Raw genomic sequence first — 27,139 nt, 5'->3', positions numbered from 1 at the left:
TCAACTCAACCATGTCAATCTTGGTGAACCTGGCGAGTCAACTCAACCATGTCTGTCTTGGTGAACCTTACGAGTCAACTCAACCATATATCTTGGTGAACCTGGCGAGTCAACTCAACCATGTCTATCGTGGTGAACCTCGCGAGTCAACTCAACCATATATCTTGGTGAACCTTACGAGTCAACTCAACCATGTATGTCTTGGTGAACCTCGCGCGTCAACTCAACCATGTCTGTCTTGGTGAACCTGGCGAGTCGACTCAACCATGTCTGTCTTGGTGAACCTGGCGAGTCAACTCAACCATGTCTGTCTTGGTGAACCTGGCGAGTCAACTCAACCATGTCTGTCTTGGTGAACCTGGCGAGTCGACTCAACCATGTCTGTCTTGGTGAACCTGGCGAGTCAACTCAACCATGTCTGTCTTGGTGAACCTGGCGAGTCAACTCAACCATGTCTGTCTTGGTGAACCTCGCGAGTCAACACAACCATGTCTGTCTTGGTGAACCTGGCGAGTCAACTCAACCATGTCTGTCTTGGTGAACCTGGCGAGTCAACCCAACCATGTCTGTCTGGGTGAACCTGGCGAGTCAACTCAACCATGTCTGTCTGGGTGAACCTGGCGAGTCAACTCAACCATGTCTGTCTTGGTGAACCTGGCGAGTCAACTCAACCATGTCTGTCTGGGTGAACCTGGCGAGTCAACTCAACCATGCCTGTCTTGGTGAACCTGGCGAGTTAACTCAACCATGTCTGTCTTGGTGAACCTGGCGAGTCAACTCAACCATGTCTGTCTTGGTGAACCTTGCGAGTTAACCCAACCATGTCTGTCTTGGTGAACCTTGCGAGTTAACTCAACCATGTCTGTCTTGGTGAACCTGGCGAGTCGACTCAACCATGTCTGTCTTGGTGAACCTCGCGAGTCAACTCAACCATGCCTGTCTTGGTGAACCTGGCGAGTTAACTCAACCATGCCTGTCTTGGTGAACCTGGCGAGTCAACTCAACCATGCCTGTCTTGGTGAACCTGGCGAGTTAACTCAACCATGCCTGTCTTGGTGAACCTGGCGAGTTAACTCAACCATGTCTGTCTTGGTGAACCTGGCGAGTCAATTCAACCATGCCTGTCTTGGTGAACCTTGCGAGTTAACCCAACCATGTCTGTCTTGGTGAACCTTGCGAGTTAACTCAACCATGTCTGTCTTGGTGAACCTTGCGAGTCAACTCAACCATGCCTGTCTTGGTGAACCTGGCGAGTTAACTCAACCATGTCTGTCTTGGTGAACCTTGCGAGTTAACTCAACCATGTCTGTCTTGGTGAACCTTGCGAGTTAACTCAACCATGTCTGTCTTGGTGAACCTTGCGAGTCAACCCAACCATGTCTGTCTTGGTGAACCTGGCGAGTTAACTCAACCATGCCTGTCTTGGTGAACCTGGCGAGTTAACTCAACCATGTCTGTCTTGGTGAACCTCGCGAGTCAACACAACCATGTCTGTCTTGGTGAACCTGGCGAGTCAACTCAACCATGTCTGTCTTGGTGAACCTGGCGAGTCAATTCAACCATGCCTGTCTTGGTGAACCTTGCGAGTTAACTCAACCATGTCTGTCTTGGTGAACCTTGCGAGTCAACTCAACCATGTCTGTCTTCCTGTCTTTTTCCCCTAATGTGCTATGCTATGCTAACTTGGTTTTTGTGTCCCCAGAACTAGTGTGTATTTGGGACATAGAACTAGTGTGTATTTGGGACATAGAACTAGTGTGTATTTGGGACATAGAACTAGTGTGTATTTGGGACATAGAACCAGTGTGTATTTGGGACATAGAACTAGTGTGTATTTGGGACATAGAACTAGTGTGTATTTGGGACATAGAACTAGTGTGTATTTGGGACATAGAACTAGTGTGTATTTGGGACATAGAACTAGTGTGTATTTGGGACATAGAACTAGTGTGTATTTGGGACATAGAACTAGTGTGTATTTGGGACATAGAACTAGTGTGTATTTGGGACATAGAACTAGTGTGTATTTGGGACATAGAACTAGTGTGTATTTGGGACATAGAACTAGTGTGTATTTGGGACATAGAACTAGTGTGTATTTGGGACATAGAACCAGTGTGTATTTGGGACATAGACACTACTTCTGGGGACAGCAAACCAAGTACTGTATCTCTAACGCACCGATCCCAATCATCACCATACCTCCCCCCTCTCACCCCATCCCCAACCCAGCTACCACACCCTCTCCAACCTCCACAAGGACGTAACAACCCGACAGCTTTTGAGGCCCTGCGCACAGTGACGGTATTTCCTCGTTAATACTCACCCCCCCCCCCCCCCTCTCCCCAACACCTTCTTCTAGGTCATAACTCACCCACCCCCCTCTCTCCCCAGGTAGCATCATCATCATCATCATCATCATCATCATCATCATCATCATCATCTTGACATCAATTTCTTTATCATACCATTGCTGGGAAATTCGGGTAGCTTCCTCCCAGTGGAAAGCTAGCAGCAACAAGAGTCGCGTTACTCAGGTTTTTGCGTGTTAAGGTGCAATCAGCTGACTGCACTTATCGCAGAATGACCGAGTTCTTTTACGTGCCACCGTGGTGACACAGGGGTCGGACATGGATACCGTCTCTTTTAGTCTGCACATCAAGTTAACTCGTGTCCGCCCCGGTGTAACACGAAATTCTTACTCCACGAAATATTTACTCCGGAGTAAAAATTTCGTACGAAATTCTTACTCCGAGTACACCTTTCGTACGAGAAAAGAACTCCCCGAGGCACGAAAAAATTACTCCCTCCACCAAATTGTGACTCCCTAAATTTTTTACTTCCAGTAAAAATCTCGTACGCGAAAATGGGATGCGCTACCCTCCCTCCACCCCTTCCACCACCAAGACTAACATGGGACAGGGGAGTAAAAGTCGCGTACACCTGGCGTGGGCAGTAAAGAGGGCCCCAAAGGGTTTAAAACCGTGATCGTGATTGGCGTTTTTTGACCTTTCTGTGACCGTGATTGCCGAAATTTCCATTTCTGTGATCGTGATGGGACTTTGCCCGTGATCCGTGATGACAAAAAAATCAAGTCTCGTGATCGTGATCGTCATTTGTTTTCGTGATCGTGATGGGCATTATTGCAAAGCATTTTATTTTCAACGTACATTTTTCACAGCTGTATTACCCTTACACTCTATGATCCTCTAGTCTATTCGGTAAGGAGCCAACCCCGATTGAAGGGAAGCAACAACACATTCAGAAATATGATTTTGAGAGCGATTGCTTCCCTTTAAAAGAACCAATTACACACTGACAAAAAGAGATCCAATCAGAAGGCAAATTGCAAAAGTCTGCCAAACTTCATCCAATGGAAGGGCTTCGTGCAAAAGTTTTGAGTGCAATTCGAATTCGAAGATCAAAAATGGCGTGCAGCGGTACTGTCATCGAACTTCTGTTATATTTTGTGGATTCAAGCCAGACCAAAACAGGCGGCGAGAATGCCTTCCTTGGTGGAAAGGTCAGGCTACGGGTCGGTCTTTCTGAAGACGAAATATCAAGGTATGTTGATCTATGTTGCTCTATGACTGTTCTGAATGTAGGCAAAGATCTTGAAATTTGTTCAAGATCTTTGAGTTTAAGTGAGATCATTGACATTGTCGACATTGCCACGTCCGGCTGTCACTCGCTCAGTGTGACCTCTTCTGGCTCGAGATCGAGTCTGCGTTTAGCCAAAACCGAAACTAGAAATGTGTTTTTCATCCCAGCAACGTGGACACGCTTGGCATAGATTCTAATTGTCGCTTCTTTGCATTAGATTTATTTTAGCGCCTGTAAACTTTAATATCAACAATGGGTTAAATTCAGAAACAATGGCGGGGAGACGCGCCAGTTTGGGTCACTTGATCCTCATGTCAAAGACGATCAAAGTCATGTTCGTTGGGGATTTTGTCAGGCATGCTACTTTTCCGGTAATTGCCGGAAATCCGATAAAGCCGTTTTCAAAATCCGGTAAAGTCAAATTTTTTCCGGTGAAGTTGAAAAATTTCCGCAAAAACGATCCGTGTGAATATCGCGCAACGCGACCGGGCGCCGGTCTCAATGAAGCCAGCGCACAGTAGTGTTGTTTTCACCAGTTTGGAGGTGTGTTGAATGGTGGTGGGGGGAGGCTAAAATGGGATTTTTAACAAGATCACAACACTATTACAACCCCTAAAATGATGCCCAGAATGCACCAGATTGCACAGATTTTAACCGTTTTTTGAAAAAAATTCCGGGGGGGCATGCCCCCGGACCCCCCTAGTTGGCTCGCCTGCTTCGCAGGCTCAGGCTTGTGGCTTCGCTACTGGTACTGCGCGCTTCTTTCAGGTAAAACCGTTTTTGGCCTGTAGCATTCCTGTTTTTTATTCAAGGCCATGGGACCAGGCGATGGTGTACCTCAAATTGTACGGCAAAGTTGAAAATAAAGAACCCATCACACATACATGTACTTTAATTTCAATCCACCCAATAGTATTTGAGAAAATGGGTTTACAAGATTTAGCTCTGGAAATGTGAAATTGTGCAAGTATTTATTCATGTGTGTGAGTGAGGGTGTGGGGGTTGAATGTGTGTGAGTGTAGAGAGAGAGAGAGAGAGAGAGAGAGAGAGAGAGAGAGAGAGAGAGAGAATTGAATTGAATTGAATTGAACTTTATTTTACAAGGATTTAGATTTAAGGCTACGCCTTTTCTTACAATCTGTCCTTGAGAGAGAGAGAGAGAGAGAGAGAGAGAGAGAGAGAGAGAGAGAGAGAGAGAGAGAGAGAGAGAGAGAGAGAGAGAGAGAACGAGAGAGAGAGAGAGAGAGAGAGAGAGAGAGAGAGAGAGAGAGAAAAAAACCCAATGAAAACAACATTCTTGTTACTGATTACAAATCATGATATGTATTTCTATGTGTGTATGAAAGAGAATTCAAAAAATAATTATAAAAAAGTGCAACAGTTGTCACTTTGTGTTGAATAAACAATAGATCCAGAGGAGCGAATTACTGTGTGGTTGTGTTTACTTTGACACGTGCTTTCTGTACATGCAACTTTTACCGTGACCGTGATTTGCCACTGGTGTTCGTGATCGTGAAAACAAAAATCAAGGTAACTGTGATCGTGAAAGCGAAAATTTCCCTTCCCGTGATCGTGATGATACCCCCCCTTTGGGGCCCTCAGTAAATTGCTCGTGTTAGGGTGGAATAATTTATTCGTTATTTATTCGTCAGGGGAGTAACATTTTCGACCGAAATGTGACTCGGAACACACCTGTCGTGGGGAGTAATTTTCTCGTGTTATGGGGGAGTACGTTTTTCGTGAAGGGAGTACAATTTTCGTAGGACATTTTTACTCCGGAGTAAAAATCTCGTGGGAGTAATTTTCTCGTGTTACACCGGCCTGAAATCGAACCCGAGACCCGCAGATCACAAGTCCAGCGCTCTACCAACAGAGCTACCCGTGTACCTGGTGACTCAAGGATGACAAGTCTAGCGCTCTACTAACAGAACTACCCGTGTACCTGGTGACTCAAACATGACAAGTCCAGCGCTCTACCAACAAAGCTACCCGTGTACCTGGTGACTCAAGCATGACAAGTCCAGCGCTCTACCAACAGAACTACCCGTGTACCTGGTGAAGTCGCTGTGCCAGGTGGTGGACTTGACGTCGAGGATGGACTTCTTATGCTTGCGGAGGATGGTGAGGTTGCGATTGAACTGGTCCTCGATGAGCGCCAGGCCCTGCGCCGCGTTAGGCCCTCTGTGTCCCCAGAACTGAGGTAAGGGTTCCTGGTTCCCCTCCACGTATCGCGCAAAGTGCTGCTGTGCCACGCACACCTGTACAAACACTTTATTGTAGATGTGTGGGTAAACAAACTAATACACATTCATCAACATTATTGTAGATGTATTGGCAAATGTTGTAAACAAACAAACACACGTTCATCAACATTATTGTAAATGTGTTGGCAAATCTTGTAAACAAACACGCGTTCTGCAAAGCTTATTTTTGATGTGTTGGCAAATGTTGTAAACAAACAAACACACGTTCAACAGAGAGCTTTTTTGTAGATGTGTTGGCACATAGCAGTATAGGTGATTCGAGTGCAAGGCCAGAGCAAGAACGGAGTGACGTACGTCGAGCAGATCCCTGCAGCGCTGGACGAAGGCCTCCACCTGGGAGAAGAAGTTGATCTCTTCCAGCTTCCACTCGTGGGGCGAAAACCTCTGGTGAATGGTGGCCGTCTGCAAAACATCACACACAATGTCACATTACTCGTGGGGTGAAAACCTCTAGTGAATGGTGGCCGTCTGCAAAACATCACACGCAATGTCACATTACTGGTTATTAATAATTGTTTTGTGTTTCATCTGTCTTTTTGTTATGTGCACCACCACTGTAATTTCTCATGCTTGGGGTAATTTGATTTGGTTTTATTCGATTTGATTAGATTTGATTTGATTCCACAAGCGCAAACTCCATGAAATGGCGATGTTGATGTTAAGAAGCAGTGTGTACCCTTTGGTAGATCTCTCTCCACTGATGGCAGCAGTCGATACACTCAAGGAGAATCTTCCTGCTGGACACGATGAAGCCGTCAAACAGCCTGTCCAGGTCGATGTAGGCACAGCACCGCGCGATCACCGAGTTGCTCACCTGTACACCACCACAACAATCATGTCATTATGACGTGGATCATCACAATCAAACCTGTACACCACCACTACTATCATGTCATTATGACGTGGATCATCACAATCAAACCTGTACACCACCACAACAATCATGTCATTATGACGTGGATCATCACAATCAAACCTGTACACCACCACAACAATCATGTCATTATGACGTGGATCATCACAATTATAACCCTGTACACCACCACAACAATCATGCTATTATGACGTGGATCATCACAATCAAACCTGTATACCACCACAACAATCATGTCATTATGACGTGGATCATCACAATTATAAACCTGTACACCACCACAACAATCATGTCATTATGACGTGGATCATCACAATTATAAACCTGTACACCACCACTACTATCATGTCATTATGACGTGGATCATCACAATCAAACCTGTACACCACCACTACTATCATGTCATTATGACGTGGATCATCACAATCAAACCTGTACACCACCACAACAATCATGTCATTATGACGTGGATCATCACAATTAAATCTGTACACCACCACAACAATCATGTCATTATGACGTGGATCATCACAATCAAACCTGTACACCACCACAACAATCATGTCATTATGACGTGGATCATCACAATCAAACCTGTACACCACCACTACTATCATGTCATTATGACGTGGATCATCACAATCAAACCTGTACACCACCACTACTATCATGTCATTATGACGTGGATCATCACAATCAAACCTGTACACCACCACTACTATCATGTCATTATGACGTGGATCATCACAATCAAACCTGTACACCACCACAACAATCATGTCATTATGACGTGGATCATCACAATCAAACCTGTACACCACCACAACAATCATGTCATTATGACGTGGATCATCAGAATTATAACCCTGTACACCACCACAACAATCATGCTATTATGACGTGGATCATCACAATTAAATCTGTACACCACCACTACTATCATGTCATTATGACGTGGATCATCACAATCAAACCTGTACACCACCACTACTATCATGTCATTATGACGTGGATCATCACAATCAAACCTGTACACCACCACAACAATCATGTCATTATGACGTGGATCATCACAATTAAATCTGTACACCACCACAACAATCATGTCATTAAGACGTGGATCATCACAATTATAAACCTGTACACCACCACAACAATCATGTCATTATGACGTGGATCATCACAATCAAACCTGTACACCACCACAACAATCATGTCATTATGACGTGGATCATCACAATCAAACCTGTACACCACCACAACAATCATGTCATTATGACGTGGATCATCACAATTATAAACCTGTACACCACCACAACAATCATGTCATTATGACGTGGATCATCACAATTATAAACCTGTACACCACCACAACAATCATGTCATTATGACGAGGATCATCACAATTATAAACCTGTACACCACCACAACAATCATGTCATTATGACGTGGATCATCACAATTAAATCTGTACACCACCACAACAATCATGTCATTATGACGTGGATCATCACAATCAAACCTGTACACCACCACAACAATCATGTCATTATGACGTGGATTATCACAATTATAAACCTGTACACCACCACAACAATCATTTCGTTATGCACCACCACAACAATATAGACGTTGCGGGGAAGGCGGGACCGACAACGACGACTGAACCGAGACAGGTGCGGTGTCGTTCGGCGTCATCGCTCGTGTGACACAAGTGGCGTTTGCGGGGAGAACGAGCATCAGTGGCCTGAAGAAGAAAACTCCTGGACACCCGAACGAATGGTTTTGACACGACTTGTAGAGGCGGAGCCCCTCGGGGCATGTTTTGGGTGGTGCGTGGGGAACACGCATTTCAGTGATATGAATTATTCGTCTTGCACCTGGGTCTTCCAGGTCAGTGACCATATAAAAAAAACCAGCTGTTGCGTGTTAGCCCATACATTTTGTGTGTGTGTGTGTGTGTGTGTGTGTGTGTGTGTGTGTGTGTGTGTGTGTATGCGTGTGTGTGTGTGTGTATGCGTGTGTGTGTGTGTGTGTGTGTGTGTGGTGTGTGTATGTGTGTGTGTGTGTATGTGTGTGTGTGTGTGTGTGCGTACGCGCGCGCGTGTGTGTGGGTGTGTGAGTGTGCGCGGGTGCATGTGCCGCGTGTGTGTGTGTGTGTGTGCCCCGCGATTTGGAAAATGTTTTACAAATCACGTCAATGCGCCCGATATTTAACTCATCATCTCCAAAGTGAAGGGATCTATTGAGAGAAAAAATGTCATTACTTTTTTGTCCCATCGCTTGGAAATTCGGGTCGCTTCCTCCCAGTGGAAAGCTAGCAGTAACAGAGTCAGGCTACCCCAAAGGATCTAATAGTCCCGTTTCGCCGTTATCCCATTTCACCCCCATCCCATTTTCGCGACATTTCACAGGCCAAGTGTCATTTTACCACCATATCTTGTACCATTAGCTCCACATCCCATTTTGGCGCAATCCCGTTTCGCCGTTATCCCATTTCGCCCCCATCCATTTTTCACGACATTTCACAGGCCAAGTGTCATTTTACCACCGTGTCATATCACTGGCACCACATTCCATATTGTCGCCATGCCGTTTTGCCGTCATCCCATTTCGCCGCCATCCCTATTTCGCGACATTTTGGATTGTGGCAAAAATGGGATTTCGCGTAAACGGAATGTCTCCCTAGTTGAATAACGCAGTATAGTAGGGGAAGGGCCCCTAATATGGACCACTTTTTGTTTATTGCTGATAACTAGCTTGTTTTCTTGCGAAGAAGTTTCATTTTGTGGTTGGTAGTCCTTCTCCCTTAGTTTAACAGTTAGGCCTAATTAGAGTGAAATAGCTTTGATAGACCTTCAGCAAAAATTAAATACAGAACAAAATCACAAATGGTCCATATTAGGAGCCTGGGCGCCCAATATGGACCAGTGAAGCGGCCTTCGCGAATCACTGTAAAAAGCCCCTACTTCAAAATAACATGATACAAGTTAGTGTGCAAGTCAGACTAATTCAAATATGCTTTAGATTTAGCTGTTTCGGGTTGATGAGAGCATTATTTGAAGCACACCAGGAAACTGAAAAAGCTTATTAAAAACAGAGTGAAAATAAGTGAAATTATCAACTTCCACAAAAAAAAGACTATTTGTTATATTTTTTTGATATCTTGAGGGCTAGTTACACATGTAGGTTATTTTCAGCAAGCTTCTTAATGAATTAATTAAAATTGCCTTTAGTTTTTATTTTCTTCGATTTGTTGAAGGTGGTCCCTAGCTATTAGGGGACTCACACATAGTTGAGATTTTGCTAATATTTTTTGTTTACAGTAGAAGAAACTCGGGGTACACACTGTTAAAATGTAACAAATACTGTCTTAGCTGTCATATATAGCCATTTTTGTGTTATGAAAGCTTTGGCTGTGGACAGAAACGAGTCCGTTTTAGGCGGCAAATTTAGAGTGAACGCTGCCAAAAGTGAAAAAAGGCGAAAAAGACTAACGGTTTTGAGGTTTGTGTTTCTGCAACTGTTTTGACATGTGCAACTTATCCAGAGAGGGTGAATAAAGCGAATGAAATTGTTTTGAGCGCTCTAGCGCCGTTAGTTTGTCAGAACAGGACATATTAGGAGCCGGTCCATATTAGGAGCCTTTCCCCTAGTATAGTGAGGCTTGGCAAGAAGAATAAATCAAAATGGGATGGCGGCCAAATGGGATGGTGTCAAAATGGGATGTCGCGCTATTGTTATGACATGTTAGTAAAATGACGCTTGGCTTGTGAAATGTTTGCGACAATGGGATGGGGGCGAAATGGAATGGCGGTGAAACGGCATGGCGGTCATTTGGGATATGGTGTCAAAATGGGATGTCGCGCTATTGTTATGACATGTTAGTAAAATGACGCTTGGCTTGTGAAATGTCGCAAAAATGGGATGGGGCAAAAAATGGGACGGCGGCAAAATGGGATTGCACCAAAATGGGATGTGGATCTAAAACCACCCCCACCACGCAGCGTAGAGGCTCTAAACAACAAATATTAATAATAAAAGGCATGCATTACTTTGTGGAATGCGATATTTTTACATTTTTACAAATCGCGGTTTTAGGTTCGACGTGATTTGTAAAATGTTTTTACATTTTTACAAATCCCGGGTTAACCCCCCCCCCCCCTTCCCCCCCCTCCCCCCCCCCCCCCCCACCCAAAGCCACCCGCGCAAACCCCTATCCACCGATTATTTGATCACGTTTTTTTTTATTGAAACAAAAACAAACACAGAAACATATACATTCCTGTAAAAAAAAAAATGTATGATTTCAATTATTTTGTTATGAATTAAGCTTGATTTATTTTCGGTTAATTAGAAGTGTTGTGTCTCATTATTACATATATCTTTTTTGTCGTGTTTATTGCAATTTTTATTTATTTTATTCATGTAACCCTAGGTTTTTTTTAAAATAATATTGACTTGACTTGACTTGACTTGATCCAACAAACAAAACCAACACACATAAAAAATAGTTTCGACTACATTTTTTCTCATTCCTCTAACAAGTAGCCGTAGCGATGTGTGTGTGTGACACAACTATTTTCCCCTTCAAAAACATGGTTTTGCTTTTTAGCCGATCACAAACTGGAACCTCAAACAGAGAAGAAAGCACCATCCAAACATCTCAAGTTAAGAATAAAACGAGTATTTTATTCATTCGTTCGGCCCGGACGTGAAAAACACCAAATTTCGCTTTTGCAGCCGTTGTTTCAGCACGCGTCCCGGACCGCTGAGCCGAAATGTGACGTTACTATAGTCTTGGTTTTTTTACTCGGGACGCGTCCGTCTTCTGCGCAAACAGTTTATAGCGGCTTCATTGAGATGGTACCCGACAAAACAAACTGTAAATCCACGCCTATCAAAGATTTTTTTCCCTTTTCTTCCAAAGCTATTTGCAAAATGAACAATCTGTATGTCCATAACACATACTTTAATTAAAGTGAACTCGACCAGCAAAGACCAATTTCTATCTTCCGTTTTTGCGACGACGACAAATTGCTCCATTTTCCAGCCAGAACGTCTCGCAAAGGCCCCGTCCCGACTGTGTGAGGGGGAGAAAAAAAAGGTCAGCGTCACTTGTCGTCGTGCTGAGTTGTCGGGCGTCTTCCCCGCAACCTCACTAATCATGTCATTATGACGTGGATCATCACAATCAAACCTGTACACCATCACAACAATCATGTCATTATTACGTGGATCATCACAATCAAACCTGTACACCATCACAACAATCATGTCATTATTACGTGGATCATCACAATCAAACCTATAAAATCCAGTGGAGAAGCTTCGTGCAGCAAGCTTCACAAAGTCGATTTCGCCCCATTAATTTCAGGCTTAACGACATCGCAACTCAGACCCAAACCTTTTTCAGCAGACTGGTGAGCTGTTCCCGTGACTTGTAGAAGTCTGAGTTGACCCAGATCATACGGATGATGTTGAGGATGTTGGGCAGCAAGGCGGGGATCTCTGGGGGCTTTGCCTCCATTAGCTCGTGACACGGCTCTTTCAGCACGCTCAGGAACATCAGGTTGCTCTCCGCTTGTCGCGACCCTTCCTGCACTCAACAATCATAGCACATTATAGGCCAACATCATCTCGTGACACGACTCTTTCAGCACCTTCAGGAACATCAGGTTGCTCTCCGCTTGTCGCGACCCTTCCTGCACTCAACAATCATAGCACATTATAGGCCAACATCATCTCGTGACACGGCTCTTTCAGCACGTTCAGGAACATCAGGTTGCTCTCCGCTTGTCGCGACCCTTCCTGCACTCAACAAACATTGCAAACTAAAGGCCAACACCGGCGTGCGGCAGATGTAGCTCTAGTTTCTTAACGCTAAATTTAGCTCTGTGACCTTCTACGTAACTATAACAAAGTTTGTTCTCCCGGGTACAGATATTCGATATTAACGATTTTCGAAAATAACTCTGTCGGGTTTGAATGGGTTGTGAAAGAGTTATTACTCTTGTCTTCACTGAGTCAAACTTTCCCACGTGACATTATAGGCCACGGGTGTGTTTGGAAACACGTGGACAAGAAGCACATGTAAACTGTTTGCCTCACGAAAAGCAAGAGTATTCAGTCTTTCACAACCCGTGCAAAAGTTATTCCAGAGTTAGTCTATTGCACACTTCGTGAGTTCTCAAAAAATATTATGCATATGTATTGAACAGTTTTTTATTCGTTTGTTGTAAATTAGGAAGAGAAGGAGTAGAATAGGAGGATGAATAATACGAAAAAACCAAAATGAGGAAAAACAAGAGATAACGAGGCGGTGGAAGACTATCAAGCTGATAAATCATGGCTTGTATAGGTTGAAGGCACAGTGCAGCTCACAGCCTTCGTTTTGCGTTTTTGTTGCAGCTGAGTGCATTTACAGTTCAAAAATCCTCCTATGGTAGTAAAACAAATCCAAAACTACCCAACGACGACATCTGTGAAGCTCGACAGTTTCTTGTTCACGCGAGTGCCTACATTAACCTAGTTATTACGTGGTGTTTGGTCGGAGTTCGATTCAACTGAGTGATTCCGGTCTCCATTTTGTTTTACACAAACTCATGATGACGTCTGAGATAGTTTGCTTAGTGACGTGTCTTTTTGTGCATGATGTGGTGATCTATCTGATCTAAATTTAGATCCAAAAATAGGTCAAGACCAGCCGGGTCCGAGTACGAAATTAATTCGTAAAAAAATCGCAGTTCTTGACTCTTTGGGTGCAAGTCAATGAAACTTGGTAGTTCTTCTAACGGATAGCTGCCTGAGGTATGACTAAAAGCCCCAGGGGCTCCGTGCACCTGGATTTGACAAGTTCAGTACCTTTAACACACACACACCTCGACTCCACCGCCCAGCCCAACCATGCTCGAACCCCCCCCACTATAAACATGCGCTTGTGAAATGGAGTCCTGTAGTTGGTCTTGATGATCTGCAGGACACTCCGACACCCCCCCCCCCCCACCTTTACCAAACACCCCCCCTCCCCCCTCACCATAATCTCTCCAGCCAGCTTGAGGAATGGCGTGATGTAGTTGGACTTGGCGTGTTGCAGGACGCTGATGATGCGGACGATGGCGGGGTGGTCAAGCTGCGAGGTGATGCCGGTGAGGTCAGCGCAGCGGTTCTTCCAGTGGTCAACCTCGGCCAGCGGCCCCTGCTCCGACTCTCCCGTCCCCGATGTCTGCATGTTGAGCACGTGCTTGATCTGGCGCGACCAGTGGATCATGCACACTGCACACACAACAGCGAGGAAGACATCGTTAGTCTGTGTTCATGGATTAAAACTCCGTCTTCTTCTTCTGCGTTCATGGGCTGAAACTCCGTCTTATTATTCTGTTTTCATGGACTGAAACTCCGTCCTATTTTTCTACGTTCATGTGCTGAAACTTCATCTTATTCTTCTGCGTTCATGGGCTAAAACTCTAACGTACACTCGTGTTTTATTGCACGAAACTCCGTCCTATTTTTCTACGTTCATGTGCTGAAACTTCATCTTATTCTTCTGCGTTCATGGACTGAAACTCTTGTCTTATTCTTCTGCGTTCACGGACTCAGTGAAACTCTTGTCTTATTCGTCTGCGGTCATGGACTGAAACTCTTGTCTTATTCTTCTGCGTTCATGGGCTGAAACTCTTGTCTTATTCTTCTGCGTTCATGGGCTGAAACTCTGTCTTATTCGTCTGCGTTCATGGGCTAAAACTCTAACGTACACTCGTGTTTTATTGCACGAAACTCCGTCCTATTTTTCTACGTTCATGTGCTGAAACTTCATCTTGTTCTTCTGCGTTCATGGACTCAGTGCAACTCTTGTCTTATTCGTCTGCGTTCATGGACTGAAACTCTTGTCTTATTCTTCTGCGTTCATGGGCTGAAACTCTTGTCTTATTCTTCTGCGTTCATGGGCTGAAACTCTTGTCTTATTCTTCTGCGTTCATGGGCTGAAACTCTTGTCTTATTCTTCTGCGTTCATGGGCTGAAACTCTTGTCTTATTCTTCTGCGTTCATGGGCTGAAACTCTGTCTTATTCGTCTGCGTTCATGGGCTGAAACTCTGTCTTATTTGTCTGCGTTCATGGGCTGAAACTCCGTCTTATTCTTCTGCGTTCAAGGGCTGAAACTCTGTCTTATTTGTCTGCGTTCATGGGCTGAAACTCTGTCTTATTTGTCTGCGTTCATGGGCTGAAACTCTGTCTTATTTGTCTGCGTTCATGGGCTGAAACTCTAACGTACACTCGTGTTTTATTGCACGATTGGGTTTTTACGTGCAGACAAACGCCGATTTTAGAGGATGCAAACTTGGTATATTGGTCTTTCTATAACCAACCGAACTGTGACATGGATTACAAGATCTTATCCCTGTTCACCTGTGTGTGCTAACGAAGGAGAATAAAGCACTAGGCCTGCACATAAGTTGACCTGGGAAATCTCCCTAGGCTCGGCCGGGATTCGAACACTCAACCTTCTGCATGGGAGACCGGCGAGGAGGCCATTGCGCCTGTCTGAAATCGTTAATTCGGACTGTTCTTTCGACTTCGCGGTAACGCAGGGTGATCTGCATTACCGATGGATACTAGGAGAAGACTAGTGAAATACCTCAGCTATTGTATGGTGCTTGTCTGGGTAGGGAGGGGGAGGGGGGGACTGCGGATGTGCATGCGTGTTAGCGCGTGCATCTGCATGATACGAGTCTTGCGCTGTTCTTTTCAACAAGGTTTGTTCATCTATGAGCATAATGAGGTCCATTATAAACTTTGCACCAATAGTCTTTAAAACAAAGTTTCCTTCTTTTAAGCTTAGAAAGGTCTTAATGGCAGCCACAACTACAACAACAAAGCACATTGCAATGGGAACAACCCTGCACTGGTTGGGGATGTACAGTACTGTCGTGCCTTACACACACACACACACACACATACACACACACACACCCAGCGGCACAGCCACACACTGGCACACACTACAAACACCCACATACTGACACACACACCCACACCCACACACATACTGACACACATAGCCACATACACACACACAGAGCCACACACACACACACCTTGCAGCACAGCCACACACTGACACACACACACACACACACACACTCACAAACACCCACATACTGACACACACACACACACAGCCACACACACACACACACAAACACCCAGCGGCACAGCCACACACTACAAACACCCACATACTGACACACACACACACACCCACACACATACTGACACACAGAGCCACACACACACACAGAGCCACACACACACACCCTGCAGCACAGCCACACACTGACACACACACACACTCACAAACACCCACATACTGACACACCCACACACAGCCACACACACACACACACACACATACACACAAACAATTCCACGCCATACCCTCCATTCTCTGTATATACTCCTTGTCTTCAGCGGCTTCTACGATGGGGAAAACCCTGCCCTCGTTGGGAATGTACAGCACTGTCTTGCCTTCCAGTTTCCACCGCGTGTCCGTCAGGCCTGACATGAACCGGTGAAACTTCTCCGAAAAGTCGTTACGCATGGCTGAACTGTGTTAAGGTCGGGAAGTTTTTCTACCATTTTTTTTAAAATTTTATTTTTAGATTCTCCATGATCCCAATGCTGGCAAATTCGGGTCACTTCCTCTAAGTGAAAAGCTAGCAGCAACAAAAGTCGCGCTACCCAGATATGTGTGCGTGTTTTAGGTGTAATCCTCCTCTTTCACTTCTGGCACAATGACCGAGGTCTTTTATTTGCCACTGTGGTGACACAGGGGTGGGACATGGACACCGTCTCTGAGTCTGCACTTAAAGTTGACCCGTGTCCGGTTCTGCAGGGATTCGAACTAGGGACTTTAGCATCACAAGTCCAATGCTCGTCCAACTGAGATATCCCCCCCCCTTGTGTGTGTGTGTGTGTGTGTGTGTGTGTGTGACTGCGGACTAAAGTAGGATACACTCTGTCCACGTGGGGTTGGAGAAGAACTGTGGGCCGTGCAGTTTGCTCATGACTCGCAGCAGACTGTTCAGGTAATCCCCGTTCAGCGACCCATACTGCACACTGTCGAAGAAGTTGCCCTTGCGAAGCCTGTCCAAGTCGCCCACTTTCAGGAAGTAGAACAGCTGCAAAACACGATCAGTTGTTCACTGAGCTGGAAAAACGCGATAAGTTCTTTAGCTGGAAAAAACGCGAAAAGTTGTTCAGCTTGAAAAACGCAATAAATTGTTTAGCTGGAAAAACACGATAAGTTCTTTAGCTGGAAAAACACAATACACGATATAAGTTGTTGAGCTGGAGAAAAAAAATATGTTGTTTAGCTGGAAAAACGCGATATAAGTTGTTCAGCTGGAAAAACACGATACGTTGTTTTGCTGGAAAAACGCGATAAGTTCTTTAGCTGGAAAAAACGCGATAACTTGTTTAGCTGCAAAAACGCGATAAGTTCTTTAGCTGGAAAAACGAGATAAGTTGTTTAGCTGGAAAAACGCAATAAGTTGTTCAGCTGGAAAATCGCGATAAGTTGTTTAGCTGGAAAAACGCGATAAGTTGTTTAGCTGGAAAAACGCGATAAGTTGTTTAGCTGGAAAAACGCAATAAGTTGTTTAGCTGGAAAAACACGATAACTTGTTTAATCCATGGTCCCACAGGACCGACGACTCGACTTTTCTTTAGCTGGAAAAAACATGATAAGTTCTTTAGCTGGAAAAGCACAATAAATTGTTTAGCTGGAAAAACACGATGTTTTCATTAAATGACTGCTTCTTTGACATGAAGCACATGTTGTGTGTTTTTTTTCCGATTCTCCGATTAACCCTATTTTTTTCCTCCCGACCCTGCAAACAAATTTTTTTACACAACAACAACAAAACACAAAAACAAATCAACACACAAACACACAAATTTGAAGACTTTACCAGAAAATTTCCTCTTCTCTGACCTTTGGGGGACAGATCACTAAAAGCAAGAGTATTCACTCTTTCACATTCCAGAGTTAAGCTATTGCAAATTTAGTGAGTTCTCAAAGAATATCATGCATTTGTGTTGGACTGTTTTCTATTCGTTTGTTGTAAATTAGGAAGAGATTTTTGTTTGTTTGTTTGTTTGTTTGCTTAACGCCCAGCCGACCACGAAGGGCCATATCAGGGCGGTGCTGCTTTGACATTTAACGTGCGCCACACATAAGACAGAAGTCGCAGCACAGGCTTCATGTCTCACCCAGTCACATTATTCTGACACCGGACCAACCAGTCCAAGCACTAACCCCAAAATGCCAGACGCCAGGCGGAGCAGCCACTAGATTGCCAATTTTAAAGCCTTAGGTATGACCCGGCCGGGGTTCGAACCCACGACCTCCCGATCACGGAGCGGACGCCTTACCACTAGGCCAACCGTGCCGGTTATTAGGAAGAAAAGGAATAGAATAGGAGAGAACCATATGATCAAGAAGACGAACCTTGGCTAGTATATTATGCGAATTTGTTAAAAGAAAATCAAACTCTAATAAAATAAAAAATATAAACAAGTCGCGTAAGGCGAAATTACTACATTTAGTCAAGCTGTGGAACTCACAGAATGAAATTGAACGTAGTCCGCCGCAAGTGCAAAAGGCAGTGAAAGTGACGAGCCTGTTTGGCGCGGTTGCGCTGTGCTTCATAGCACGCTTTACTGTACCTCTCTTCGTTTTAACTTTCTGAGCGTGTTTTTAATCCAAACATATCATATCTATATGTTTTTGGAATCAGGAACCGACAAGGAATAAGATGAAAGTGTTTTTAAATTGATTTCGAAAATTTAATTTTGATCATAATTTTAAATTTTTTTAATTTTCAGAGCTTGTTTTTAATCCAAATATAACATATTTATATGTTTTTGGAATCAGAAAATGATGAAGAATAAGATGAACGTAAATTTGGATCGTTTTAAAAAAAAAATTTTTTTTTTACAATTTTCAGATTTTTAATGACCAAAGTCATTAATTAATTTTTAAGCCACCAAGCTGAAATGCAATACCGAAGTCCGGCCTTCGTCGAAGATTGCTTGGCCAAAATTTCAATCAATTTGATTGAAAAACAAGAGGCGAAGCCTTCAAGGCTCCCGTAAGAAATCAACAAACAGTAACATAACACAAACTCACTCACTCCGTAACACACACACACAAACACACACACACACACACACACACACACACACACACACACACACACACGCACACACACACACACACAGTTAAAACTAACGCATCATATCAACTCCATGTATAATTTTCAAAAGAAGGCAAACAGATAAAATGACTAGGGTAATAGGTTAGGTACCTGCCATGTGGGCACTTTTTCCACTGCTGTCCTCAGTCCTATACTTTTCATCAAGACTTGTCACCATGCCGAGTAGATCTAAATTCGGAAGTCTTCATGTGGCTGAGGCATATATCTGACATAGCGTCGATCTTGTTGTAGGTTAACCTCCTTTCTGAAACAAATGGCAAAATGCGATTAGTTATGATGACTACAACCTACACAAATATAAACAGTGTTTTGAAACAGAATAGTCAGGTTATACAAGCCACTTTACCTATGCAGCATGGTAACCCTACAATATGCGATACATGTCGACTGCAGCAGCCTGGTTCTTAAAATAATTCTGACGGTCAACACAGCCAGAAATGCCAACAAAGACAAGAAAGCTGTGGCAAGGTAAGCTTACCAAACGTTACATAGCGAATCATATGATAGTGCGTAAACAGCAAACAGTAGATCTACAATCAAAGAGAGGATCGAGTCTGGAATGAAACGCGATACAGATCTAGCATTCAAAAACTGTCTTTCACGTTCAAGGAAGTTGTTGCAAAGTACTTAAGACTCAACTCATTTCACTAGAGGTGACTGCCTAGCACTGTGTTTGACATCCGTGTCTGCTGAAATAAAAAGAAATTAAAACAAGAAGGGCAAAGCCCATACGACTCACATGCTTTACACATTTTTCCTACCAAAATACATGTGACCTTAACCCAAGGTCAAGGTCATCCAAGGTCATGCAACACAAAGCTGTTAATTCAAGACATAGGAAGTACAATGGTGCTTATTGGCTCTTTCTACCATGAGATATGGTCACTTTTAGTGGTTCACTACCTTATTTTGGTCACATTTCATAAGGGTCAAAATGACCTTGACCTTGATCACATGTGACCGAATGTGTCTCATGATGAAAGCATAACATGTGCCCCACATAATTTTTAAGTTTGAAACAGTTATCTTCCATAGTTCAGGGTCAAGGTCACTTCAAAATATGTATACAATCCAACTTTGAAGAGCTCCTGTGACCTTGACCTTGAAGCAAGGTAAACCAAACTGGTATCAAAAGATGGGGCTTACTTTGCCCTATATATCATATATAGGTGAGGTATTGAATCTCAAAAACTTCAGAGAAAATGGGAAAAATATGAAAAATAGCTGTTTTTTAGGCAACATTTATGGCCCCTGCGACCTTGACCTTGAAGCAAGGTCAAGATGCTATGTATGTTTTTTGGGGCCTTGTCATCATACACCATCTTGCCAAATTTGGTACTGATAGACTGAATAGTGTCCAAGAAATATCCAACGTTAAAGTTTTCCGGACGGACGGACGGACGTCCGGACGTCCGGACGGACGGACGGACGGACGGACGGACGGACGGACGACTCGGGTGAGTACATAGACTCACTTTTGCTTCGCACGTGAGTCAACAAAACGGATTAACAGTAGGTGACACGTTATTAGAGTGGGAGACACTAGATCTGTCTCTGAACTTACCGGGATACGGCTGCAAGATCGACACTGACTGCCGCGCTTTCGACAGCTCTTCCTCGCGTGGACATTGGAAACACGCTGTGCAGATCAAATTGTAGGAAATCTCCCTTTGGTATCTTCTTTATTTACTTTTCTGGAGCTTAGAAACCGAACAACATGAAATCGTCTTCCCCGGCGAATCGGCGAGGTGAGAACTGGACCACAATCCTTCGCGCGACCCCTGACCTGATCTTGACACCTGACCTGCCGTCTACATGCCAAACACGACACAAATCAGTCAACTGCTTGTACCCCTTCAAAACCCCCCACTACCCGTTTTCTTTGGATACACGCTTTAACTACACACATGCCGACACAATGTTGATCATTGCTTCAATAATTTGAAGATGGTGCTTGAAAATTAACCACGTGAAATGAGTATTTCGGTGTTTAGCCAAAAATGTTAAAGTTTCTACCACAGACATACACACATACATACATACGCACGCACGCACGCACGCACAGACAGACAAAGTTTACCATCGCATAGGCTACACTTACGTGAGCCAATGAAGGTGTGACAGTGCCGCCTCAACTTTTACAAAAAGCCGGATATGACGTCATCAAAGACATTTATCGAAAAAATGAAAAACAACATCCGGGGATATCATACCCAGAAACTCTCATGTCAAATGTCATAAAGATCGGTCCAGTAGTTTACTCTGAATCGCTCTACACACACACACGCACACACGCACACACACACACACGTATACACACATACACCATGACCCTCGTCTCGATTCCCCCTCTATGTTAAAACATTTAGTCAAAACTTGACTAAATGTAAAAATAAGGGAACCGACCAACCGACTTTTTGGGCCATGTCAATCGGAAACAAACCTTTGATATATGTTTTGGGTCTTATAAATGTTATCTGGTTTACCCCGAAATTGGCGACTGCTGCCTAAATGGCGGGGTAAAAACGGTCATACACGTAAAAATTCACTCGTGCAAAAAAACATCAGTGAACGTGGGAGTTTCAGCCCATGAACGAAGAAGAAGATGTTACCTGGTCGACGGGGAAGGGCGGAACGTCTCGCTCTACACAGAAGCCCCGGTAGACATCCTTGTAGAAGAAGAGATACCTGAATTCCCCGTCTTTGACAAACTCGTCGATGGTCATCAGATGCTCTGGCTTCCAATCCTCCTTTCGCAGGTAAGTGACCGACACCCTGTCGCGAATCCAGTCAGTCTGTTCACCAGACAGGTCACAAGACAAACTGTGTAACGTAGATGACACACCGACACCCTGTCGCGCACCCAGTCACTCTGTTCACCGGACAGGTCACAAGACAAACTGTGTAACGTAGATGACACAACGACACCCTGTCGCGCACCCAGTCACTCTGTTCACCAGACAGGTCACAAGACAAACTGTGTAACGTAGATGACACACCGACACCCTGTCGCGCACCCAGTCACTCTGTTCACCGGACAGGTCACAAGACAAACTGTGTAACGTAGATGACACACCGACACCCTGTCGCGCACCCAGTCACTCTGTTCACCGGACAGGTCACAAGACAAACTGTGTAACGTAGATGACACACCGACACCCTGTCGCGCACCCAGTCACTCTGTTCACCGGACAGGTCACAAGACAAACTGTGTAACGTAGATGACACACCGATACCCTGTCGCGCACCCAGTCACTCTGTTCACCGGACAGGTCACAAGACAAACTGTGTAACGTAGATGACACACCGACACCCTGTCGCGCACCCAGTCACTCTGTTCACCAGACAGGTCACAAGACAAACTGTGTAACGTAGATGACACACCGACACCCTGTCGCGCACCCAGTCACTCTGTTCACCGGACAGGTCACAAGACAAACTGTGTAACGTAGATGACACACCGACACCCTGTCGCGCACCCAGTCACTCTGTTCACCGGACAGGTCACAAGACAAACTGTGTAACGTAGATGACACACCGACACCCTGTCGCGCACCCACTCACTCTGTTCACCGGACAGGTCACAAGACAAACTGTGAAACGTAGATGACACACCGACACCCTGTCGCGCACCCAGTCACTCTGTTCACGGGACAGGTCACAAGACAAACTGTGTAATGTAAATGACACACCGACACCCTGTCGCGCACCCAGTCACTCTGTTCACCGGACAGGTCACAAGACAAACTGTGTAACGTAGATGACACACCGACACCCTGTCGCGCACCCAGTCACTCTGTTCACCGGACAGGTCACAAGACAAACTGTGTAACGTAGATGACACACCGACACCCTGTCACGCACCCAGTCACTCTGTTCACCGGTCAGGTCACAAGACAAACTGTGTAACGTAAATGACACACCGACACCCTGTCGCGCACCCAGTCACTCTGTTCACCGGACAGGTCACAAGACAAACTGTGTAACGTAGATGACACACCGACACCCTGTCGCGCACCCAGTCACTCTGTTCACCGGACAGGTCACAAGACAAACTGTGTAACGTAGATGACACACCGACACTCTGTCGCGCACCCAGTCACTCTGTTCACCGGACAGGTCACAAGACAAACTGTGTAACGTAGATGACACACCAACACCCTGTCGCGCACCCAGTCACTCTGTTCACCGGACAGGTCACAAGACAAACTGTGTAACGTAGATGACACACCGACACCCTGTCGCGCACCCAGTCACTCTGTTCACCGGACAGGTCACAAGACAATCTGTGTAACGTAGATGACACACCGACACCCTGTCGCGCACCCAGTCACTCTGTTCACCGGACAGGTCACAAGACAAACTGTGTAACGTAGATGACACACCGACACCCTGTCGCGCACCCAGTCACTCTGTTCACCGGACAGGTCACAAGACAAACTGTGTAACGTAGATGACACACCGACACCCTGTCGCGCACCCAGTCACTCTGTTCACCGGACAGGTCACAAGACAAACTGTGTAACGTAGATGACACACCGACACCCTGTCGCGCACCCAGTCACTCTGTTCACCGGATAGGTCACAAGACAAACTGTGTAACGTAGATGACACACCGACACCCTGTCGCGCACCCAGTCACTCTGTTCACCAGACAGGTCACAAGACAAACTGTGTAACGTAGATGACACACCGACACCCTGTCGCGCACCCAGTCACTCTGTTCACCGGACAGGTCACAAGACAAACTGTGTAACGTAGATGACACACCGACACCCTGTCGCGCACCCAGTCACTCTGTTCACCGGACAGGTCACAAGACAAACTGTGTAACGTAGATGACACACCGACACCCTGTCGCGCACCCAGTCACTCTGTTCACCGGACAGGTCACAAGACAAACTGTGTAACGTAGATGACACACCGACACCCTGTCGCGCACCCAGTCACTCTGTTCACCAGACAGGTCACAAGACACACTGTAACGTAGGTGACACACCGACACCCTCTCGCGCACAGTATTGGCGTTAACCAGTATTTTACCGGTTGAAATAAGAAATTGACGTAAAGTACCCAAATCAGACAGAATTCTCTCTCTCGCCGAGGCTAATGGACTTCCATGGAGGTTTTTCACTAATTTGTTCACGTGCGGGACCTGATGTGAACCTGGTTGATGAAGGCGACTCATTCTTGCCCGGAGGCAGTCTAAAATTGATTCCTAAAAAAAGTGCAGTTTTTGACTCATTGCATAGACGGGCGCTGTGGCGGGGTGGTAAGACGTCGGCCTCTTAATCGGAAGGTCGAGGGTTCGAATCCCGGCCGCGGCCGCCTGGTGGGGTGTGGAGATTTTTCTGATCTCCCAGGTCAACTTATGTGCAGACCTGCTAGTGGCTTATCCCCCTTCGTGTGTACACGCAAGCACAAGACCAAGTGCGCACGGAAAAGATCCTGTAATCCATGTCAGAGTTCGGTGGGTTATAGAAACACGAAAATACCCAGCATGCTTCCTCCGAAAGCGGCGTATGGCTGCCTAAGTGGCGGGGTAAAAACGGTCATACACGTAAAATTCCACTCGTGCAAAAACACGAGTGTACGAGGGAGTTTCAGCCCACGAACGCAGAAGAAGAAGAAGAAGAAGACTCATTGCATGAAAGTCAATGAAACTTGGTCTTTTTTCAAACGTATAGCTGCCTGAGGCATGACTGAAAGCCCTGGGGGATCCGTGCACCTGGACATGACAGGTCCAGTAACTTTAAGCATACTGGTCACAAGACACGCTTTAGAACGTGGGTTATGGGTGGAAGGTTTTCCCATCTCCCAGGTCGACTTACTATGTGCAGACCAGTGCCTTGTCCCCCTTTGTGTGTACACGCAAGCACAATACAAAGTACGCACGGAAAAGATCCTGTAAGAGTTTGGTGGGCATGCAACCCCCGAAATCGGCGATCATCAAACCCTAGAAGTTTCAATGCTCCAGCTTCAACAACAAAAATCCGAGATAAATAGCCCAGACACTAAGCTGTGACTAAATCAAACAATGACATCATAGCTTGATGAGGTCAAGACTTATTTTCTTCATAGCTCAATGGATATTTTCAGTGGTAAAAATCTTAAATCGGACGAAAACAAGCCAAATTTTTGTCTTGTCTGATAATTATCAACACCTACAGTTGTGTGGGTTCCTAGGAAAACTCAACTCAATGTTTGTATGAACATGACCCCGCTGTAACCCCAAAATGCGACGAGGGTCATGTCGGCAAATCCTCAAACCCTTGAAGTGTGCAACGTTTCAATCAATCAAACGCTTATATCGCGCATATTCCGACGTGGGTACAGTTCAAGGCGCTCTGCAATGATGCCGTGTGAGATGAAATTTTATACGGCCAGTAGATTGCAGCCATTTCGGCGCATATTTACCTTTCACGGCCTATTATTCCAAGTCACACGGGTATAGGTAGACAATTATTAACTGTGCCTAAGCAATTTTGCCAGGAAAGACCCTTTTGTCAATCGTGGGATCTTTAACGTGCACACCCCAATGTAGTGTACACGGGGGGTGTTCGGACACCGAAGAGAGTCTGCACACAAAGTTGACTCTGAGAAATAAATTTCCGCCGAACGTGGGTTTGAACTCACGCTGACAGCGGCCAACTGAATACAAATCCAGCGCGCTACCAACTGAGCTATGTCCCCGCCCCAATGTATCACGTTTCAAAGCTCTAGCTTTAAATACGCCTGAAATAACGTCAATGTTAAGTTATTATGAATTAAACATGACCCCCTGTGACCCAAACACCTGACGAGGGTCAATCAAACTTAGTCGGGAGACTATCAAACCCTAGAAGTGTGCAAAGTTTCAAAGCTCTAGCTTAAAAAAACATCCAAGATAACCTCAACGTTAAGTTTTTATGAAACGAACATGACCCCGCTGTGACCCCAAAATTTGACTAGGGTCAACCAAGCTGGGGTCACTTCGTGAGATCATCAAACCCTAACAGTATGCAAAGTTTCAAAGGTCTAGCTTGAAAAACATTCGAGATAACCTCAACGTTAAGTTTTTTGTCCACGGACGGCCGGCCGCCCGTCCATACAGACGGACATATGAATACTAAGACTCACCTATCAGTCAGGTGAGTCAATAATAATAATAAATAACTTTTCTATAGCGCGAGTCCCATCAAGTGGCTCCAGGTGCTTTACAATTCCATTCTAAAAGTAAACAAGGAACTTAGTCGATAAATATCGACAGGGGGCCGACAAATGGTTTAAATGGGAAATGTGTGTATATGGGTGTGGGTTTGAAACAAACAAACAAACCAACCCATGTGAACCCCGGGCCGCAGGCCTTCGATGTAGTGATTGAAAAAAAAAGGATGTTCTCAAATGGTTCAATTCTCATTTGGTCTGATTCTCAAATGGTACCGGTATACTCCCCCCCCCCTGGCCGCAGGCCTAGGAGTAAAATTTTTATAGACACTGACCTTCTTCCCAGGGGTCATTGACCCAGTTTTAGCTATGAGAGGTGGTTCGCCCAGAGGCTGTAGAGTATACTGGGGCGGTCTCTTTGATGTCTTGAGAGGAAACTTGGCCAGGGTAGTACATGCACCAGAACTGGTGGACACCAAGGACAAACATGAAATCGAAGCAGTTTGCTTTCAGAGAGAACGGTCGTCAGCAACTCAAACTTCTCTGTTTTCTTTTTTTTTTTAAATCTGACTTTCTTTGTGGCCCCCTGACTCCGCCCCCTCCCTCTGTAAGGACCCTCCTCCACAAGGACCGATTTTTGTCAACATTTTAAAGGTCGCTAGAGAGGGGTTCCACTGTATGACCTAACCGCTACTGGCAGACGGCCTCAATCTTCACGCGCAAAGACGAGATTAATAGGTGCTCGGTTTTGGTATTTTGAATTACATTACATTAAACCTTTGTTGGGTTTCATGGTCATGGCAACAGCCATAATAATATTACATGATGTATAATATCATATTTCAGCATATGTGAATTACATGTCATCATACTAAACTGTCATACATTTTTATTCCTACATTATTCTGATTGATCACAACCAAACCTACTATCATTGGACACATCCAAATGCAAGCGCCTGTTCTTGACAATT

General features: G+C 45.0%; 1 protein-coding gene across 1 annotated transcript in view; it reads right to left on the bottom strand.

Moving 5' to 3' along the window:
• Positions 1 to 27,139, bottom strand: part of LOC138945764 (dynein axonemal heavy chain 2-like) — a 218,479-nt gene that overhangs the window by 188,706 nt on the left and 2,634 nt on the right. The window contains exons 3-10 of the mRNA XM_070317273.1: positions 21,633 to 21,815; positions 16,755 to 16,920; positions 16,178 to 16,342; positions 13,778 to 14,016; positions 12,149 to 12,340; positions 6,544 to 6,681; positions 6,162 to 6,269; positions 5,656 to 5,861 (exon numbers count right to left, since the gene is read on the bottom strand). Of these exons, the coding sequence (XP_070173374.1) occupies positions 5,656 to 5,861; positions 6,162 to 6,269; positions 6,544 to 6,681; positions 12,149 to 12,340; positions 13,778 to 14,016; positions 16,178 to 16,342; positions 16,755 to 16,920; positions 21,633 to 21,815 (1,397 nt within the window). The remainder of the gene's footprint in view (positions 1 to 5,655; positions 5,862 to 6,161; positions 6,270 to 6,543; positions 6,682 to 12,148; positions 12,341 to 13,777; positions 14,017 to 16,177; positions 16,343 to 16,754; positions 16,921 to 21,632; positions 21,816 to 27,139) is intronic.

The sequence above is a fragment of the Littorina saxatilis genome, linkage group LG13, assembly GCF_037325665.1.
Source record: "Littorina saxatilis isolate snail1 linkage group LG13, US_GU_Lsax_2.0, whole genome shotgun sequence".
NCBI classification, from domain to species: Eukaryota; Metazoa; Mollusca; class Gastropoda; order Littorinimorpha; family Littorinidae; genus Littorina; species Littorina saxatilis.
The sequence above is the reverse complement of the archived record's forward strand: the minus strand, read 5'-3'. Positions and strand labels throughout refer to the sequence as shown.